The 22,641-nt window shown below is 37.4% G+C and overlaps 1 protein-coding gene across 2 annotated transcripts in view; it reads right to left on the minus strand.

Moving 5' to 3' along the window:
- The window catches only part of SORCS3 (sortilin related VPS10 domain containing receptor 3), a 724,209-nt gene that overhangs the window by 270,058 nt on the left and 431,510 nt on the right, over window positions 1–22,641 (minus strand). For both annotated transcript variants that reach the window (XM_007479197.2, XM_056804235.1), the window contains one exon: window positions 727–800. In XM_007479197.2, the coding sequence (XP_007479259.2) occupies window positions 727–800 (74 nt within the window). The remainder of the gene's footprint in view (window positions 1–726; window positions 801–22,641) is intronic.

Here is a 22,641-nt window from a genome sequence, read left to right on the forward strand (position 1 = left end):
CCTTTAGCATAAGCTCTTAACCTCATCCATACCTTCCCATTCCCACTAAACTCTAATGCTCTCTACAGTTGTTGCTTCTTATCACCCATTAATTTAGCTAACAGTTGGAATGAGTCAAAAGTGTAGTGGAAAGAATATTGGGTTTGGAGATCAAAAACCTAGATCAGAAATCATATTTCTGCTACTTAAAACATTTATGATTTTAGGCAATTCACTGTCCCTATCTGATCTTAGGGAAATGAAAGAATTATACTCACTGAGATAGCTTTTTTAAAAAGCTATAATTATTAGTAATTCAAAGTACATGCTAAAGTTGTGGCAATATAAAACTAATAATACTGAACATATCTATGTATACATGTGAACACTTCATATAAGTTGTAAAAGGTAAATTATTCTTTTTTTTAATAAATAAAGGCTTACTTTCCGTTTCAGAATCAATACTGTTTATTGGTTCTAAGGTAAAAGAGTGGCAAGGGTTAGGCAATGAGGGTTAAGTGACTTGTCCAGGGAGACAAAACTAGGAAGTGCCTGATGGCGGATTTGAACCCAGGACCTCCCATCTCCAGCCCTGGCTCTCAATCCACTGAGCCACTTATCTGCCCAGAAAACATAGCTTCTTTATCTTCATATTACCCTCCAGCACAAGAATAGTCTTTTGCATAGAATAAAGGGTCAATAAACATTAAAGTCAATGAATGAATATCAAAGAGACTAAAAACTTACCAATAAAACCGGTTGGGGGTAATATGCTCATGCATCAGTTGCCATCTTCTCCCAAAATCCATGGAGCTATAAAGCTGCAAAACATAAAGTGGGGTGGGGAAAAGGGAGGCAATGAATACCAAAAATTGATTTAACTGCTTTGGAAATGTTCCTTCCAGAACATTAAGATACTGTTTAAAAATAGATTTCATATAGAATAACCATAACTCCCAACTGATCCAGAGAAGCCAATTTTAATATCAGATGCCTACCATCAGACATTGTACATAGTAAACATTTGAAAAGCATCTATTAACACAAGAGTATTTCACAATGATCTATCAAAGTTTACAAACAATTTTACCAACAACAATCTTATGAGATAGCTAAGGCAAGTATCATTATTTCCATTTTACCAAGGAGGAAACTGAACATTTGAGAAACCAAATGATTCTATTATTCTAAGATCATGAGATTAATTATGGTCACACAGCCAATAAATCTCAAAATTAGGACATGCGTACAGGTTTTCTATCTCCAGGAATGGTGCTATTCTCAGAGAACTGCATCAATCTTTGAGCCAAGAGAGTAAATAATCATTATCTAGTCATGGTCAAATGTGTTTCCTACAACAGGAGTCACTCCATCAGATTGTTTCTTTACATCCTGACATATTGATGCCATCTAGTCTCAACTAGTAATAGTCAAGAGATTCAAAATCCTTCTATTCTTGAAGGACTAGTTTAAGTTCCATCAGCTCTAGGAAGCCTTCCCTGGCTATGCTACACCATTTAACTGACTCTTCTCCCTCTAAATGTCAATAGCTAGGCAGGACAGCATGTTTCATTCCATAGCCAAGATAAAAAAAAAATCACAACAGGCAAGAATGTTGTGCTGAATCTAATAGGATGAAATTTAATAAATATCAATGTGCAATCATATACTTGAATTAAAAATAAATCCGTTCATAGCAATAAGATGAAGAAGGTGTGGCTAGATAATGGTTCCTGGGGGAAAGAAATGGAAATTTAGAAGGAATGCAAATTCAATATATAAGTCAAATCAAATGAGTGATGTAATAAATAAAAACTGTCATCTTAGGACCCATTAAGAAAGGTTGTTTTTACTGAGGAAGACAGTTTTTACTGAGGAAGACATATATGAACTGAGAAAAAGTGAACTGAGCAGAACTAGGAGAATTTTGTAACAGCTATAGTATAAGGATGATCAACTATGATAGGCTTAGTTATTCTGAATAGGACAGTGATCCAAGACAATTCTAAAGCACCCATGATGAAAAATGCTATCCATTTCCAGAGAGAGAACTGATGAACTCTGAATGCCAAGTGAAACACACTTTTTTCACTCTTTGTATTTCTTATTTGAGTTTTTTCTAATATAGCTAACATGGAAACATGCTTTATATTATTTCACATGTATAATTGATAGTATATTGCTTGACTTCTCAGTGGGTTGGGGAAGGAAAGGTTAGACAGAGGGAATTTGCAAGCCAATCTTTTAAATGAATGTTAAAAATAAATTTAAGCATCCTAAAGGGAGGAAGAGGGGACCAGTTTTAGGGCTATGGAGATAATTAATAATCCATCTGTACTCAATTTTGCTCCAGGAAACATTCTGAAAGCAATGCATTTTGTTCTGGTTACCACTTTTTAGGAATGATATTGATCAGGAGGAAAGTATTCAAAGGAGAGCAATGAGAACAGCAAAAGGCCTAATATCAAGAACTATGAGGATTAGAGGAATCAGGCACGTTTTGACGTTACTAAAGATATAATAGATGCCTTCAAGTTTTTAAAGGCTGTCAGGTGGACAAGGGTTAGATATACCCTGGTTGGCTCCAGGGAGCAAAAGTAGAAGTCACAGGTGAAAGTTGCAAGGAGATTTAGTGTCAATGTAAGGAACAACCAAACAAAAAATCTTCCTAATATTTAGAGATATACAAAAGTCGGATAGTTTTTGCTGGAAGGAATGTATTTCCATTCCATTGAAAGTTTCAATTTTTTCCCCTAAGAACCATTATCTAGTCACATTTTCCTCATCTTATTGCTATGAGCTGATTTATTTATTTATTTTTAATTTAAGTCTTTAAACCAAGGCTAAATGACCCTTCTTAGGTATACTTTAAAAGAGACTGGCATTCCATAAGTTTGGAATTGATATTCTTCGAGATCTCTTCCAGGCATGAGATTCACTGTCTCTTAGTCATCATCACTTCCCTTTGCAAAGGCTAGCAAACAATTGTTTGCAGTTATTTTCTTCTAACATTAGAACATACAATACCATAGTTCAAATGGGTAGTTCACATTCCCTGTTTTTTTAGACTTGTCTAAGTATTCAAGTTGAATGACCACAATGAGTTCATATCAGTTTCCCAATCACTCTCATTGAGGAAGGTACAACTGATTCCTCTATAACTTACTGGTTGAGATCATTCTATCTGATCAGATTCTAAGGACACTAGTCAGAGCATCAATGTCACTATACAAATGAATCCTTGATCTAATCATCTCTTCATTTGTCAAGGAAAGCAGAGCAAAGAAAGAGAGATGGGCAATGACAATCACAACCCCCAAGGAGCTAGCCTCTGCTACTATTTCTGCCTTTCCTTCAAAGAAGGTATCTGTGACTTGTCGATGTCCACAGAAGATGTTGCTATACTTGATTCCCTGAAAAGATGGATTTCCCCCTTCATTCCTTTCTCTGTACTCTCATCACTCTCAGAGAGAATCTGCCTATCAAGAAAAAAACCTAGAGCCTATCTGCTTTTTGGTTTCTACTCCTTCCATTTGCCTTTCTATATCAGATCCTAGTTTGACTGCTGGCAGAGATATTAAATTGAATTCCTTGCCTAGAGCCTGACTTGGATAAAAAAGAAAGAGAAAATTTATTGGGAAGGCTTGGGGGATTGTTACATAGTCAAAGCAAACTAGTGGAGTCTGTGACTATTTGCTTAGACTGGGTAGCATCTCAGTTACCTTTCAATTGAAAAGATTTTTCAGAAGCAAATACTTCAGTTCTTATTCACGGTCAAGGGCAAAGGTCATGGAGATTGCTGACCTCCACATATGACAAAAAATCTGCCCATATAATCAGCCAGTTAGTCAAAAAATGTTAATTAAGCACCTCTAATGCATCAGCCATTATACAAAGTGAAGATTCAAAGAGTCGAAAAATAATCTTCTTCCCCAAAAGTTCACAATCTAATGGAAGAGATGATAAGCAAATAAATATGTACAAATAAGCTATATATAATATAAGGAGGAAATAATTAAGAGAAGAAAAGGACTAGAATTAATAGGAGTTGGAAAAGGATTCCTGCAGAATATGGGATTTTAGTTAGGACTTAACAGAAGCTGAGGCAGAGATGAGAAGGGAGAGGTTGGGGGTGGGGGTGGGGAAGAAAATGCCCAGAGCCAAGAAACAGTGTGTCTTGTTTGTAGAACAGCAGTATGAGAATTTAACATCAATCTGTACCCTTCTTACCTTTGAATATGAAAAATCCATTTTGGTTTCACCACTTTGATTGAATTAAAAACAAGACCTAAGGCTTATCTGGATAAGGGGATACATGGGAGAAGGCCAGAGGAAAAAGCTTTTCTCTTGTCCCACAGGACTCCTGGTATTTGGAATCCTGGTCTCTGACCCAACTGATCAAGTCAGAGAGACCCAGAAAAAGTGATGTTGAGAAGGGGTGGTATAATAAGTAATAAGCTCTCAATTTTTTTTTGGTCAAGCAGCAACAGTGAATAAAGAGTGATAGAAGAACCTGGAGGGGGTGGCTCCCCAAAAAGCCTGGAAAGGAGGAAATAATGACCAACACAGTCAAAGACTACAGAGAGGTAGAAGATACTGAAGACTGATTAAAGGACATCGAATTTGGAGAAAAAGGCCATATAAGAGAATCCTAGATTTTGTAAGAAAAGTGAGCAGCAAACTCAGGTTAGCTAAGGTAGGTGTTTGAAGGGAGAATTGGCCATGTGACCATGTTCCTTTTCTTTCTCTGATTGACTTTTCATTATTTAACAAACAATTGTAAATTAGTATAGAGACTCCAGAGAATTTTAATCTTTAACAGCAAGGAAGTCAAAGTTAAAGGACTGAAGAATAAGTGGCAGGGAGTAAGGTTTTAAGAAGGCTGGAAAGATGGAATGGGGTTAAGCTTATGAAGGGCTTTGAATGACAAGCAGAGAATTTTACATTTAATAATGGAGGAGATACGGAACCACTGGAGTTTATGAGTAAAGGAATGATATAATTTAACTTGTTCTTTAGGAAAATTGCTTTAGTTCCTGAATCAGAAGATGGATTGAAGTGAGGAGATACCTGAGGCAGGTAAGATCTAGTCTCTTATTGCAGTAATCCAGGCATGAGGTGATGAGGGCTTTCTCCAGAGTGATGGCAGTGTCAATAGAGAGAAGGGGACACATTTAAGAGATGTTGTTGCAATGGAGAAATCTATAAACCTTGGCAACAAATTGGATAGGGGGAGGGAGAGATGGTAGAGTAAAGGATGATGTTAAGGTTGTAAGGCTGAGAGACTGAGAACATGGCATTACCCTTGATAGTAATAAGGAAGGAGGGGGTAGGGTCTCAGGGGAAAGATAATGAGTTCAGTTTGTGATATGTTGAGTTTAAGATAACTACTGAATATCCAAGCGGATATGTCTGAAAAGCAGATCAGAGGTAGGCAGAGAGTTTGGGTCAAGAAAGGTAGATCTGAGAATGACCAGCATGGCAATGGTAATTACTCCATGTAAGCTGATGAGATCACTAAGTGAAGTAATATAGCAAGAGAAAATAATCCAATACAGAATCCTGCAGGACCCTCTATTTAGAGGACATGATCTGGATGAAGATCCAGTTAAGGAGTGACAAGGAGCAGTTAGAGAGGTAGGAGGAGAACCAGGAGAGAATGGCTCCCCCCCCAACCTAGAAGAAAGAGATGATCAAAGAGGAGATAGTGATCGACAAAGTCAAAGTCTGCAGAGAGGCTAAGATTATTGAAGAATGAGTAAAAGATATTAGATTTAGGAGAAAAGGCATATAAGAGAATCCTAGATATCCTCTAGTACAACCCTGTCATGACAGATATGGAGAAACTGAGGTCTAAAAACTGGCATGACTTATCCCAGATCACATAATAACTATAACAATATTAACTATAACAACAATATTGTTATAGTTATATATATAGTATTATATATAGTATTTTATATATATATATATATATATATATATATATATAGTATTTTAAGGTCTGCAAAGTTCTTTTTTTGACATTTCTTTTCCTCTCATAATGACCTTGTGAATTAAGTACTAAAAGGAATAATACCCATTAGACCTATTTTCAGCCTAGATCCTATAGATATAAGTGAGGAGAGAAAACACAGGAGAGAAGCCCTGCCTTCCTCATCCACCAAAAACAATTGCTGACCAACTGTGACTAAGAGACAGATAAGCAAATAACACTATCCCCCACCCCTCTCAACCCTACCAGTCAGCCTATCCCCACAGTCATCATCCAGGGAAGCAATTCCATGGAGAGGTGGCCAGTCATCCTTATCCACCAAAGGGAAGCCAGTTGAACTAAAGGAACAAATTATCCTGGATGGGAGATAGTATGTGCCATGCAAATCAAAACGCTGCCATTCCCTGGACTATCATTTCTCTTCAGACTCTGATGGAGATAGCTCGAGGACCCTGAACCCAAGAGCTACTGCTTCCAGCTCAATGCTCTCAACCATCATTCTGGTAGCAACCAGCAGTTTGGCCCCTGCTTCTCCAGGTGATACAGCCACAGACACTGAAGACCCAAAAGAAAAGAAGGTTCTTGCCAGGAAAGTCCTTAGCATTATGAAATGGGTCAATATTATAGACAGATAAGATTTTATGGAAAGGATATTAAAGAAGAAGAAATGGCTTCCTACCTGCTTTGCTGCTGCACTCTATTATGTTGGGACCTTTCCATGTTAATTCCAAATGAAACCTTCCAAATATATTATATCCCCCATTAAAATGTGAATTCCTTGAGTGCAGGGGCTGTCTGACTTTTCTGTTTGCTATCTCTAGTACTTAGCACAGTGTTTACATTGTAAGCATTTAATAAATGAAGTCATTCATTCATTCCCTCATGCTTTATAGACCAAGAAATTGAGGATGAAAGATTAAGTGAATTTTCTATGGTCTTATGATTTGAATTCAGGTCTTTTACATCACACCTCTCATGTAAATAAGTGAAAAAAGCCAGGACAGAGCTGATTCTCCCGATGCTTTCAAACTAGTAGGACTATTCAAGATCCCAGGAGAACTGTAATAGGCAGTCACAAGAAGTTAAAAAAAGACAGGCTCTCCTTCTATAAATGGAGCCTAAAACAAGAAAGCTCTTTGCATTGTCTTATATAACCATATCTACAGACACGTACCTTTAGCATACATTTGCCTATTCATCTCAAAACATCTGAATAGAAATCCTAAATCATAGGCTGGTATTCATTTTCTAAACATCAATATGTATTAATAAAGTCTTGAAACATTTCTGTAACTAACCCTGCCCTCCTTGCAAGCCTCATGCCCCCTCCCCATCAATGCTTCTAGGACCAAACTTCTTAAACTACCACTTAAAGTTTTCCATTATTGGCTCAACATTCATGGTGTCTCTTATACTCTGTTAGCATTTCACACTATTGCCTTTCACACCCACTTACCCCTATCAGAAGAATGTCCTTTTGACATCTCTCTACTCCACCCATCCTTGAAGGCCAACTCAATTCCTACATCTTTCAGGACGCCTTCATTAACTGCTTGGCCAAAGGGAGCCCTGTGTCCACTGTAAGCCAGTAATACTTCATGCGTGTATGGTTCAGTATGATGGAATTGAAGGAGTTAAATTGGCTCAAGGACTGGGGTGATGAGCCAGATACTCTTGGACAAGAATCAGTTCAGATTCCAGAATAGAAAGTTCAATCCCATACCTGGCAACTTAAGAGAAGTTGTGAAGCCTGTTTTTGTTACCTTCCTTGATAGAAAATGTGACAATATTGCAGAGATTGATTTCTGCTTACCTAGAATTAGGGAAGACTGACTTGATAAAGAAAGGAGAAATTATTCACTTTCTTCTAACCTCCTTTTATTTCTTAGCAGTAGCCATCATTCTTTTTAATTAAAATCCCCTTTCCAAAGCTGCTTTCTCCTTTTATCAAGCCAGTCCTCCCTAATCCTAGATAACCAGGAATCAATCTGTGGAGAAACCTGGAGAGACAGGTATGAAATAATGGTGTGAGCAGTGATGAAGTGAGCAGAACCAGGAGAACAATTTATACATAACAATGTAAAAACAAAGAACTTTGAAAGACTGGAGAATTCTGATCAATACAATGACCAACCATGATCCCAGCAGACCCACAGTAAAGAAAAATGCTCACTAACTGACAAAGAAGGAATGGGCTATAAATAAGGCAAATGAGACAAGGTTTTGGACTTGGCCAAAGTGGGAATTTGCTGTACTTGCCTATACATTATCTGCCAAAATGGTATTGGTGTTGGTGATGCTGTTGTTGTCTCAGTTGGAGGGTCAAATAAATGTTTGTTAATTTAAAAAATGTAACTTTAAAAAGGGGGAAAAGAATGTAGCGGGGGTAGAGCTGATCCTTAATGATTATTGGGTTGGGAGGAGTTTTTACACTGGGCTAGGGATATTTAAGCTGGGAGTTTTGAGGGATGAGCTGGAAGGACAAAACATGGAACAGAGATAATAGATGAAATGATCTCACTCTCCATATATATCTATATTTTTATATATAACATATATGTATACATATATATACAGATATAATATATATCATAAATAAAGGAAAAAGGGAGAACATTGTGGTTTCCTTTGGCTTTTTGTTCTTGTTTGGGAAGTTCTTTGTCTTAGTTCTTGCTACTCCACACAGTTGTTGCTTGAGTGGGGGTGACCCCAAGTCTAGCTGGGTTCACTGACTATATCAGATTTGGATTTATTGCAATCATACTTATCTTGCACTTGATAAGCTCCCAATGATACCATAGTGTATTTTATCAGTGTAGACCTTCCCTCCAATGAGCTAATTCACTTTGCCTTTCTCAGCCTCAGTTTCCTCAGCTATAAGAGAGAATAAGAGCAACTACCCTTCAGGTTTTTTTTGTGGTGGTTTTGAGGTATCCAAAGAAAACTTAAAGAGCTAAAGAGTACAAGTGATTACTCTCATTCTTACTCTGTATAAATGATGTCCATATCCTGCACAAAAAGCCCATCCTGGAGGCTGGCAGCCCTCCACTAGTCATTTTAACCTAACTGTGAGTATAAATGAAACATGTGGGTGATCCTTTGCTCATCCCTTGCCTTCCAAAAAGGACATGATCACCTCTATTTCCAGCTGTTGTAATCTAATGATTCATCTTTTACTTATGCCAGTCTATAATTCTCTCTTGTCAACAGGTAGTTGGTAGCCCATTTTCTCATGTGCCTCGTTCTTTGTCCTTTTGGGTGACCAGTAACTTTAATATGATAATTTATGATTCATAGTCATATAGAATCACTGCAAGAGCAATGGTTGCTTCAGACTGTAGATTCAGGAAGAAGCTTGGAGGTCATTAAAAAAGGATTGTACATGATATTGTTATTTAATTTTTCTCTAGTCTCCCCAACAGGCTCTAAGATCTTTGAGGGCAGGGACCTTGGCTTATATATCTTGATATCTATACTTAATGGATCCAAATCTTAAATACTTGTTAAATGAGTTAATGGTCAAAGAAGGAACATTCCATTTCATGACAAGGGAAGCTGAAACTGAATAGGGCAACATGGGGATCATAAGACCCTAATTCGTCACATGACACATGACAGATCTTGTGAATATCATACCCTGGACAGCCAATCCTTTAGCTCATGTGGCTTTCATATCAATTATTCATAAACTCTGACCCAGACATTACAAAGCATCAGTCAAAGAAATCACACTTAGTTAGATTTGTGCCTCAGGCTGGGAACTGAGAACACAACTCATTTCCCCAGCTGTGGAGAGACAGGGAGTCCATATGTTTAATTATCTCTCTGGATGATGCGCAGAAGGTACACCTCTCCTGGACAGAAGAACAAAGTACAGTCTCAGTCCTCTCATCTCTTGAAAAACTTCTATTGCACACCTGAATCTCATATCTCCTAACAGGCACTCGCTCAGCAGCAAGATGCACACACGCCTCTAAATGAATCATCATAACGGTTGGAAAATGAGGGAGTACATGTATTTTCCCTTGTTGATTTAGTTAGTTTCCTAAACACAACGTCCTAGAAGAGCAAAACCACCAGCATCTCACGAACTAAGGATAGAATTTGTTCAACTGGATCATTTGATCCAGGATGCATCTGAAAGAATACTGAGCAGCAGATGGACCTTCTGGGTTCCATTTATATAAGGAACAGCTGGAGTGGTAAGTAGCTCAAATCCCCCCTCATGGTAGATGAACTTACTAGGCAGGTGCATTCCCAAGGGCTAGTTTCAGTCCTGGGCTTTCTGACCATGCCTCTGGGTTCTATAGATTAAATCCCTTGTTCTAGGATGACCCACAGTCACTGATTAATTTACAGATTCCACTAGTGACAGTCAACTTGTAAACCCCTTCCATTTAAGAGGGGAAGTCTCAGAAATAAGAAAATCTAGTAACCGAGAGACCATGTAGTTACTGGACCTGGATTCAGGAGACTTTAGTTCCTATCTTGCTGCAATTACTCATTAGCGATGTGATCATGGATGTACACATTGTTTAACCCTTCAAAGCCTTAGTTTCCCCATTGCTAAAAAGGGAATAACACTGGGACTACCTACCTCATTGGCTGCCACGGAGAAAGTGTTTTACAAATCATAATATGCCACGTAAATGTAGGTTATTGTTAACTTGAAGTAAGTAATCATTTTCATACCTGACCCCATTTGAGAAGCTTATGGTCATTTCAAGATGATTGACCCCCTGCCCTGAAATCCATACCTACTGAAAGTCTAGTAATCCTTAAGCCCCAGTTCAAAAGTTACCTCCTACAGGAAGCTTCCCCTGATCTATTCCATCTAGAATAATTCTGCTCCTTGAATCTCCTATAGCATTTGGTTTGTACCTCTGATGTCCTTAGGAAACATTATTTTGTAGGAGTTTATTCTTGTGCATGGACTGTTGCCTCCTGTGAGTTTATGAGAGTTGTGAGAGTTAAGGACCAAGTTCAAGTAAATCTTTGTGTCTCTCCCAGCTCACAACCCATCCTCTTTGGGTAGGAGAGGCTATAAATGCCTGTTAGAATTGAAATTGGTCCCCAATGTCCTTCCCTTTGCCTACAGACAGTCACCAAGCAGGCTTTTTTTTCCCAGGACACATGGACGTGCATGTCTACAAAGTCAGTATTTATGAAGTATCTGCTATGTGCACTGAACACTGGCATTACAAAGACAACAAAAAATGTAATTGTCTCTACCTTTAAGCCACTTACATTTTACTGAGGGAGATAACATGGCAGCACACACATAAATAATCATATGCAAAACAGAAACAAAACTAACAAGGTAAATTCATTGTGAGGCAAGCACTATCTCCCAGGAGAATTAGCAAAGGCCTTAAATTTAAGGTGTCACCTGAGCAGTTTTGAGAGATTTTCAGAAGCAGGGGTGCATTCCAGGCATGGCCAAGGGACAGAGATAGGAGATGGGGTGGGTGAAGGAGGAATCATCAGTTTATCAGAAAATGAGAGAGGGATTAAAAAAATAAATTAATTTAAACAAATTAAAAAAAAGAAAATGAGAGAGAAAAGGAACAAAAAAGAGAGAGACAGAGAGAGAAAGAAAGAGAAAGAAAAAGAGAGATGGAGAGAAAGAGAGAGAGAAAAAGAGAAAGAGAGAAAGAGAAAAAGAGAGACAGAGAGAGAAAGAGAGAGATAGAGAGAAAGAGAGGAAGGAAGAGAAAGGGAGAGAAAGGGGGAAGGGAGAGGGAGAGTGTGTGTATATTGGGGATGTATACATAGATGTATACATGTATGTATATATAAAATTAATATTTTAAAATATATGTATATGATATATTCTCAAAATATATATGAAAATGAGATCAATCTATCTTTAGTCTATATTTCTATGCACACACACACACAGAGTCACAGTCACACTTTGCTCAGGAATGTGCCATGTGTTTGTTCTCCTTAGTTAGGTGCTCATGGAATGGACAAATCTCTCAGGGTTTTAGTTTCCCAATTTGTTTCAAATGGGGACAGTGTTTGTACTACATATCTCACGGGACTGCCAAAAATGGCAGGAATTGTGGAGTACCACAAGATATAGGCACAGAATCCAGGGAAGTAGAAGAAATTCATACACAAGGACCTCAAAGTCATTTGAACATATAGCTGCAAAATAATACTGCAAAATAACACCCTAGGCATGCCAGTGGGTAGGGCCTGTCTCATATGCAAGCTCTCCAGCCCCAATCTCTGCTAGGCTGGTTCCTTTAGAGGCTATCTTATAATTGGTCTCCCAGAGAGAGGTGGTATGAAAAGCAATTATAGCTGCACCTACAACCAGGCTATGCCTCCATCATCCCTAACCCTCATTGTTCTGCCATTGTCTCCAGTGATTGCAGAGTGGGCAGGGGGGTCTATTGCCCTGTGCCCTCATTCCTGCCTGTATTGCAATGTGTCTGTATTTCTCTGCATTGTTTATGATTAGATAGCAGTTGTGTCACATTCATGCCTATTCTCCTTTCCATGTCTGCGGTGAAGACATACTAGCCACGATACAGGGGTTGCTGCCAGAAATGTATATGTATAAGGAGGATCATGAGGGTAAAACTACCCTTTGGAACTTAAAGGCTAATTTTTTGGAAGTCGTCAATCTATCTGAACATTCATGGAGACATTCATGGAGAAGGGATGTATTGACATTAGATTCTAAGAGATCCAACTTTGCATTCTATTTTATTTTATTATTTTATTTTTTATTTGAAAGTTATTATTTAATTAATTTATTTTAATTAATGTTGTTTCCTTCACCCCCCATAGCCAACAAGCAATTCCATTGCGTTTTACATGTGTCATTGATCAAGAACTACTTACATATTATTAATATTTTTTTAATTTTTTAATTCTATTTTAGAAGGAAGGGAAGAGAGAGAAAAGAGACAGCGTTGCCTAGACAAGTCTTCAGGAGAAAGGGATCATGCACTTATTGACAATTCTTCCTCATGGCTCCTTTAAATCTCTTCCTACCTGTCTCTTCATTGGTGATCTCAGCACCCATGGATGGATTTAAATACCATCACTATGCCAATATTCTACCTATCCAGCTCCAAACTTCCTGCTGAACTCCAATCTTGCACCTCCAACTACATTTAAAACATATTGAATTGGATATTCAATAGCTGTCTCAAACATAATATGTCCAAAATCCAACTCTTTACATTTTCTCTCCAATCCTCCCCACCTCCCAACTTCACGGTTACTGTAGATGGCAACATAACCTTCCTAGTTTCTCAGACTTGCAATCTAAGAGACATTTTGGGTTCTTCAGTATCTCTCACCTCCTCCTATCCAATCTGCTAAAGCCTATCAACTCCCCTTAGCACCACTTCTCAGATCTGCCCTTTCTATCCTCTGATCTTTCTAGCCTTTCTAGAGCAAGGCTTTATCCCTTAGGGCTAGGATTATTGCAATAGTCTGCTTGTGATTGTGCCTGTCTCAGGTATCTCCTCACTCCAATCCATCCTCTGTTCAGCCACTAAAATACTTTTCTTAAAGTACAGGTCTGATTCTGTCACGCATTCCCATCCTTTACTCAACAAACTCCAAGGGCTCCCTTTTGCTTCCAGGATCAAATACAAAATGGTCCTTCATAATGTAGCCCCCTCCTACTTTCCATTTCTCTTACACATTACTCCTTCACATATACTCTTCAATATAGTGACACTGGCTTCCTGGCATTTCCACAAGAGTCTCATTCCATCTTTCAGTTCCAGACATTTTCTCTGACTGTCCTTCATGGTGGGGATGTTCTCCTTCATTCCAACTACTGACCTGCCTGGCTTCCTTTAAGTGTGAATTAAAAGCTTATCTTCTCTAGGAAGTCTTCCCTAATCCTTCTTCATTCTAGTGCCTTTCCTCTATTAATATTTTCCTATTTATCCTGTATATAATTTTTTGTATGACTGGTTTGACTGGTTACCTGTTGTCCTCCTCAAGGACAAGGATTGTTCTTTGGCTCTTTTTATATCCTCAGCTCCTTAGCACAGTGCCTGGTATGTAGGAGGCATTCAGTAAGTATTTATTATTGATTGATTGTAAAACACTTAATAAGTGACTATTATGTGTCAGGTACTTTGCTAAATGCTAAATACAAAGAGAAACAAAAAGGAATCCCTGACCTTGAGAAGATCACAGTTTAAGGAAGACAAAATGCAACAACGTAGAAACCATCTATATATAGGATAAGTAGGAGAAAACCAAGTTTAGGCAGTACAATTAAAGGGGATCAGAACAGGCTTTTTGTAGAAGGGGTGTGGGTTTTACTTACTACAAGAAGGAAGCCCCCAAACCAAGACACTGAGATTAAGAAAGAATTTCAGGACAGCAAAAATTTCCAGAGCTAAAACATAGTTTCTTGTGGGAGGAAAAGCAAAATGACCAGAATCACTGTATCAAAGAGTACATAGGGAGTGATTGGTGAGTATATAACTTTCTCAAGGGTATGGCCCATATCTACTCCATAGTTCAAAAAGTTTGATAGCACAAAGCAACTATGACAAAAAATAATAATTAGGATAATAGCAGTTACCATCTATTTAATGATTTCTAGAAACAAAATGCTTCATTTGTATTATCTATGCAATTGGCTTTATTCAACTTTTGTGTCTTTGCTCTGGAACTCTGCTGTCTGGAGTGTCCTTCCTCTTCCTCATCACATATTCAATCATATGTTCATTAAGAAGTAGGTTAAATTCCATATCCTCCATGAAACTTTTTATATTCATTCTCAATAGTAGTAATAACTGCCTTTTTTAAATCTCCTATTTTAAACAATGTCTATATGTTTAGTATGAGATGTTAATATATGATGCTTCTAAAAATAATGTGAAAAAGATACAGATTGAAAAGGAAAATGGGCAAGAGAAATAATATATCTCCCCACTAATTATGTTATATTTGCCCAGATTCATTGTAATCCCTTTAACTCGGAGGTTGATCACTTCTACAATATTTCTGCTTCCCCCACAGGACAGTGTTGGGTACATGAGAGACACACACTAAAAGGATCTTTAGGCCAACTATTAAAAAAAGAGGAGAAAAAAACCTATAAAATAAAAATCTATAGAGAGAATAGCTCATTCATATGTAGTGTCAGAACAATTCAGGATCTCAAATTCTGCTGGCATTTTTATTTCCAAATCATTTTCACAACTTATTTTACCCTTATGAGGATTGTTGGCTATTTTGTTTTTTTTATTGAAGAGAACTTCTCTGAGATGATAGAGAAATGAAGAATTCTCAAAATGCAATTTGAATTGTATGAATTACTCAAGTCCACTCTTCTGCCTCCATATTCAGTCTCTTACCCATTTTCCTTTTCAATCTATTTATTTTTCACATTATTTTTAGGAGCATTTTACATCAAGTAGGACAGAAAACACAAATATGAGTATTTCTCAACCAACCTTCTGCCTTACATCCTTAGTACTTATTAGACTCATATAGCTGAAAGGGGTCTTGCTGGTTACATTTACTTCCTTCCCTTTTCTCTTGAGTCCTGTCTTCTATTAATTTCTCATACTAGAATTTTACTGGTTTTATTCTCCCCTCCTTTTGTCCCATTCCCCTCTCTGACTTTATTCCAGGCAGCCGCTGAGTACAGATTCTTTTTTTCACTCCAAGGGTATCTTATGTCAAATTCAAATGAGATTGAGAGAATCTCAATTTTTTTTCTTCTAGGTCTTTTATTAAATGTAAATTATCAAAACAAAAAAAAAAATAGTGCTACTGCCTCAGAGGAAAATGGAGCTTCTCACACTCCCCCTCTCCTCCTAAGGAATTCACTTGAATAGGTATACCCTAATCTATATTTAATCATGGGAGTGATTACATCTCTTTTAGAAAATTTGAGAGTGAATTGAGGTAAGTGTCCTTGAACAGCCTTAGTCCTACGATCCACTGCATGAATGTACTAACATGGGGATATGAACATTACCTTGAATTAGAACACTGTACACCCCTAGGAGATAATTTAACAAAGGAGGCAGTGCTGTAGAGTTGAATGTGTCTTCAACTTTAGCCAAAGTCAGATTTGGTACCCAATTAGTGCTAAAAGAGTTGTTGTTCGTTAGTCATTTCAAACTCTCTGTGACCTCTTTTATAGAGTTTTCTTGGCAGAGCTGCTGGAGTAGTTTGCCATTTCCTTCTCCAGATCATTTTACAGATGAGGAATTTGAGGCAAAGAGGACCTGCCCAGGTCATAAGCTAATGTCTAAGGTTGGATTTGAACTCAAATCTTCCTGAGTCTTCCAGGCTCAGTATTCAATTCACTTCACCACCGAGATGTTAATTCTAAAAATCAGAGAGTTTGGTTTTCAGCTTTACCACTGACCTTGAACCAGCTTTACTATGTGACCTTGGAACAGCCACTTTATTGTATTATATCAGCATTTTTTTTTCATCTTTAAAATGAATGGTTTGGGATAGTTCAGCATTTACCAAATGATGTTAGCTAGGGATTATTTGGGGGCTTAAAAGGCCTATCTCTAATCAATAAATGTCAGTCTTGAGGTACAGGAGTCAGACTATCCCTTTGTTAAAATAGGGATAGAGAAAAGGAAAACTGAGAACAAAATGGAAGAATTAAATCTATTTTAACCAGAAAATGACTATATATGGAAGAGTCCTTAGAGACTACCTCATTGGATCTACTAATTTCATTTTTTTAATATCTAATGCTTTGAGGAATTTTTTTGCATTATTGTCAATTCCTAATAATATACCCTCTTAGAACGATTCCTCATTTTAAAAAAGCAGCAAAACAATATGATATACAAACTCTACAGTATTCTGTACCCATAGCCCACCATCTTTCTCTGATGAAGAGAAAAATAATTTTTTATAATCAGTCCTCTGGAAGCATAGCTAGCTAATATCTATATTAATTCTGATGCTTTTGGTACCTTTTACCTTTTACTCATTGTAGTCAAACTCAAATAGAAAAAGATCGCTTTTGCCATATATTAATTTAGAAAATCTCTAATAATTATTATTTATTATGTTTTATTATTTTTTGCTTTGTTAAATATTTTCCAATTCCATTTTAATCTAATTCTGGGTATGCACAGGAATTTTATGGGTTGTATTAAGACTGGCTGGCCCTTTGTTTTGCACCACTGTGCAAAGTCTCTCAGATTTGCTCCATATCCTCTGCATCAATCTATGTAACTCTTTCAGAGTTTCTCTAACTTTTGCCCATTCATAATTTCTTAGGGCATAACAGTATTTCCTAACATTCATATCCTAGTTTTTAAAGATGAAGGATACTGTGAAGGAAAATGACTGCTCAAAGTCATATAGCTCATAAGTGGCAAAACTAGGATTCACATGGAAGGTCTTTGGGTTCAAATCCAGTAATCACCCTGTCATACCACTCTGTTTCACCCCAATATTCAATGTTTTAGAGGAATATTGAATTATTATTTGGTATTTTAAAAGAAAAATATTGAAAGCATTAAAGTTTTATCATAGATACCATGTGAACATGAAGGTTTCATGAAAAACAACATTTGAAACACTGGACTAAATCAATTCTGACTCATAACTTTACCAATCATTTAATGAATGAATGAATATTTTTAAAGTGCCATGATATGTCAGATACTGTGTTAAGTGCTAGTGATACAAAATGAGGCAAAAGGTAATGCCTGTCCTCAAGGAACTTACATTTTAATGGGCAACATAAGATGCAAACAAACATAGACAAAATAAGCTATATACAGGACAAGTAGGAAATAATTAACAGAGGGAAGGCAATAGAAGTTAAGAGGGGTTACAGAAGGCTTCCAATAAAAGAAAAAATAAAAGTTGACACTCAAAGGAAGTCAAGGAGATCAGTAAGTAAAGAAGAGGAGGAAGAACATTCCAAAAATTGGGGACAGCCTGAGAAAATAGCCCAAGCTAATAGATGGAGTTCTAACATTCAGAGTATCTACTTCATCTAGTCTTATCTACACAATTCCAACAATATCTCCACAATTCCAACAAGACCCAAACCAAAAGGAGGATGTCTTGATGGGCCATAAAACTAAGTGGTGGAAGAGGTTTTACAGGAGCCCATAAAAGAAGAATAACTTCTTCCCCGTGAGAAAACTTTTTTTAATCATTTATGTAAGCACTGGCAAACCTACTTCTCTGCCAGCCAAAGGAGCCTTGTTCTTGACAGTCCAGAGAAGTAGGCTGATCCCACTCAGAACTTCCCTTGTCCAGCTGCCAACCCTGAAGTACAATTAGATATCAGGAAGTACAAACTCAGCAAAAAAAAATGTGCAGGAACAGCTGGATGGTACTCAAAGAAGGACAATTCATTTATTACTCACATAATTAGACTTCCTTTTCTAGATACAAAAATAATCCACTCTGTGTATTAACTAAAGAGGAGCTTACCACAGACTGTCCAGGCAATCCACACTGAGAGCCTTCAGCACTATTCCCTTTTGATTCTTAAAAGGAATATTCGGGGTTGGGTTGTAGGGTGATCGGTGGGTGGTGGAGCTCTGGACTTGGAATCAAATGATATTCATTTGAACACCAGCGATGCCAGTTCTTAGCTGACTGACCTTGGGCAAGTTGCTTTTCCTCTCTAAGCATCAGCCTCTTCAGCAATAAAATGAAAGGGTTGGATGAGATGATCACAAAGAGTCTTCCTAGCTCCAGTGTCAAAAGACATTTATAAAGTTTATAGTTTATATGAGTTTATAAAGTATAGCATCTCAGTGCAACCCAAAGATTCCTGAGCACAAAAGGTCATCCTGGGATCATTGATTTAGAGCTAGAAGGAACCTCAAGGGTTGTGGAGGCCAATCCTCTCATTTTCCAGATGAGGAAACTGAGGCCTGGATAAGCCAAAATACTCATTCAATGTATCAATTTATCAACAAGCATGTGTTTATTGAGTACCCCTTGATAGGCATTATGATAGATGATGGTGATGCAAAGACAAAAATAAGAGAGTCTCTGGCCTCAAGGAATTTAGGTTTTATTCAATCATCTCTTGCAATGGGGCAATGCCACAATGCCACCTTTTTCTTTCAGTAATAGAGATTCTTTGCATGAGGCCCACAGATTCCTAAGGGAACTACTGCTAGATTTAAGGAGTTCTATAAATTTGGGTGGGGGGAAATATGACACTTCTTTTGTCACTAACCTTTCATTGTCCTTGAATATTGCTTTCAATTATCTGAAAGCTTCATTTTGAGAAGTGGTCGAAAGGATTCACCAAACTACAAAAGGGCCATAATGCACCAAAAATTGAAGAACCCTTGGCCAATGAATGGTGCCATTTATCCAAAGCATCAAAGTCACATCACCTCATTCACCTTCAAAGTATTTCTTAATGACATTAAAGGAAAGAAAAGTGTTTGTCATTCACTCAAATGAGGATAGTCCACAACAGAATATATAAATAGCACAAAAGGTTTATAAAGATATATAAATATGCAAATATATATTAGGTATTTAATAAATATATAAAAATAATAAATACTTATAAATTTATGCATGTATCTATGTATGTGTATATACATTTAAAGAATATGAAAGGTTTTTAAAGATAAATACACATATATATGTCTGTGTGGAATATACATATGTGGCATCAGATTTCCTGGTAAAATGCATTGACATATAATTATCCTCATAATGACTCTAAAAGGTAGGTATTGCTCTTATCCCTGTTTTTCAGATGAAAAAACTGAGTGGTTTGCCCAGGTCTACACAAATAGGTGTCTGAGGCAGGATGGAAACTCAAGTGTTTCTGACTCAAAATCCAGTAGGCTAGCCATCTGAAGACATGGCGAGAGAACAGTGGCCTGGGAGATGAGACATATATTTCAGTTCCAACTTTGTCACCATCTTGTGAAAGAAACATCACTTGTCTTACCTAGAAAAGAGGGTTCAGCAACCCTACCCACCTCCAAAGGGTTTTACACATACCAAATAAAACCATGAAAATGAAAGCACTTTTAATGGCATTATATATTTTATATAATAGGCATAATTATTAAGTGGATGAAGAATGTGCCTAATACTGACATGACTAAATACAGTTACATTGGTCATTCATTTAATTAGCTCAAACACTGCCTAGAGATAATGCCTTACACCCAGACTATAATAGTCAAAACCCATTACTATCTGCTCCCTATATTTTTCTTTAAAAAATAAAAGCAAACAAACAAACAAAACCCTTTACCTTCTGTCTTGGAATCAATAGTAGGTATTGATTCTAAGAAAGAAGAGTGGTAAGAGCAAGGCAATTGGGGTTAAGTGACTTGCCCAGGTCACCCAGCTAAGAAGTGTCTGAGGCCATATTTGATTCCTATATCTTTCATAGCATCTCCCATCCTCATCCCACGGGGGCCAAGCAATTGTTGGTCTCTAGAATACACTCTCTCCTCCTTCTTTACATCTCATAATCTTTATTTATTTTCAAGGTTCAGCTCAGATATCACTCCTACAAGAAATCTATCCTAATCCCCATCCTCCTCATCCCCAAAGTTAATGCTTTCCTTCTTCAAATTAACTTTTGTATTTTTTTAAATCTGTGTATGGGTGTTCAAACCTACCTACACACACACACACACACACACACACACACACACACACACACACACATGGTTGCTAGAGGATCAGGATGCTTTGTATATAGTGCCTAACACAATACTTGGTACACAAAAGACATTTAATAAAAGTTTCTTGGTTGATATATTTATTTAATTAAACAGGAAAAAGTCAGGATGGATCAAAATTTGGAAAATTGTTCACTACCATAAAGACTCATTTTTGTAAGATCAATATTAATATTTGTTCTTTTGCAGAGCAGGACCTGTTGCTTCTATAGTTTAGGATATTTCTGATGGGGAAACTCCCTCTACCAATGATGACAGGCCATTAGAGCCTTAGAGAATCATCTGGGACCCTCAGAGGCTCGGTGCCTTCCTCAGGGTTGTATGATCGGTCTGACTCAGAGAAGGAACTTGCCTCACTCTTCCTGACTTATCTGTTTTCTACTCACCACGTTGGGGTTACTTTCTTTTATTATTTATAGGTCACATTAAAATTTACAAATCCATTTTCTTCCAAATGTTAAATAGGTAATCTATGATTTGTTTATTATTGCCTCTAATTTAAAGACAATGAAAATAAGCTTCAGCCAGTGTGATCTGACAGACAGACCAAATATTAAGCACTTACTATGTGACAGACACTGTACTAAGTACTCATGATACAAATTCAAGCAAGAAGATGATCCCTATCCTTGGGGTGTTTATATTCTGAGGAATGAAGACAATGCAGAAAGGGAAGCTAGAAGAGGGAAACATGGAGAAGGGTGAGCAGGGAGGGGTAAAGCCGCTACCTGGCAAGTAGCAAAGATGTACAACCAATGGGCAGAGCCACAGGGTAGAGGATTCTCGACCCTGGGAAACCTACTGTCAAGGATCATTTCACACCCCTGCTCAATAAGCATCAGTAGTTCCTTATTGCCGTTAGGATCAAAAACAAACTCCTCCCTGTGGCATTTAAAGCCCTCCACAGTCTGGTTCTAACAAAATCTTTCTAGGCTGACAATGTATCATCCCCCCAAGCACTCTACCTTCCAGACAAATTGACCTACTTCCCTTGGACGTGTTATTCCATTTTCCATCTCCCTGCCTCCCTAAGGTTTTTACCCAGGGCCTGGAATACTCTCTCTCCTAATTTCCAAATCTTTGAAACTCCAAGGGACCAGGTCAAAGAAGGCTATCCACTGCTGCAGAAGGAGCTGACAGTCTGACTGCAGCCACATTCTTCTCTTTATTTCCTCCATGAATATTTCTCTAGTGGAAGTGATGTGTTTTCTTTTGTAACAGGATGACTGTGGAAATATGTATTGTATAATAACACACGTACAACCTATACCATATTATCTGATGTCTCAGAAAAGGATAGGTGGGTGGGAAGGAGGGAGAGAACTTAGATTGCAAAATGTCAGAAAACAATTATTAAAAATTGTAGCAACATGTAATTTGGAAAAAAAAATTCTAGTTCCTTTCAGGGATCAAATACTATTTCTCTTAACAGACATTTCCTGATTATCCCAATTGTTAATACCAACTCCCATAAATTATTGTGTATTTATTTTATAAATACTTTGCATTTAGCTGTATATATGTCCCACTTCTACCCTCTCCACCCCAGATAATATAAACTCCTTAAAGGCAGGGGCTGTTCTGTTTTTGTTCTTGTATCCTCAAAATCTCACACAATGCCTGGCACATTAAAGAGCTTAACAAATGATCTTGAATTTAATTATTTTCAAGGTTAACTTTCCTGTTGTCCCATAGCCAATACATAGCTGAGTCAGAATTTGAACCAATGTCTTCCTGACTCCAAGACCAGGATGCTCTTGGTGTGTCTATTAGGTCTCTCTTTTAAGCTATGCTGTGTAAAAGGGACCCCTTAGTCCATTCCATACCTGAAACATGAGTCTCCCAAATAGCAATCCTGACAAGTAGTCATTCATTGCATTTTCACAGAAATAACTCTAACAAAGGGGAATTCCTGACTAATCAAGGGATCTCCTTCGATCTTTGTACAATTCTAATTATTCAATAGGTTTTACATTAACTGTCTCTCTGGTGCCT

The sequence above is a fragment of the Monodelphis domestica genome, chromosome 1 (assembly GCF_027887165.1).
Source record: "Monodelphis domestica isolate mMonDom1 chromosome 1, mMonDom1.pri, whole genome shotgun sequence".
Taxonomy (NCBI): Eukaryota; Metazoa; Chordata; class Mammalia; order Didelphimorphia; family Didelphidae; genus Monodelphis; species Monodelphis domestica.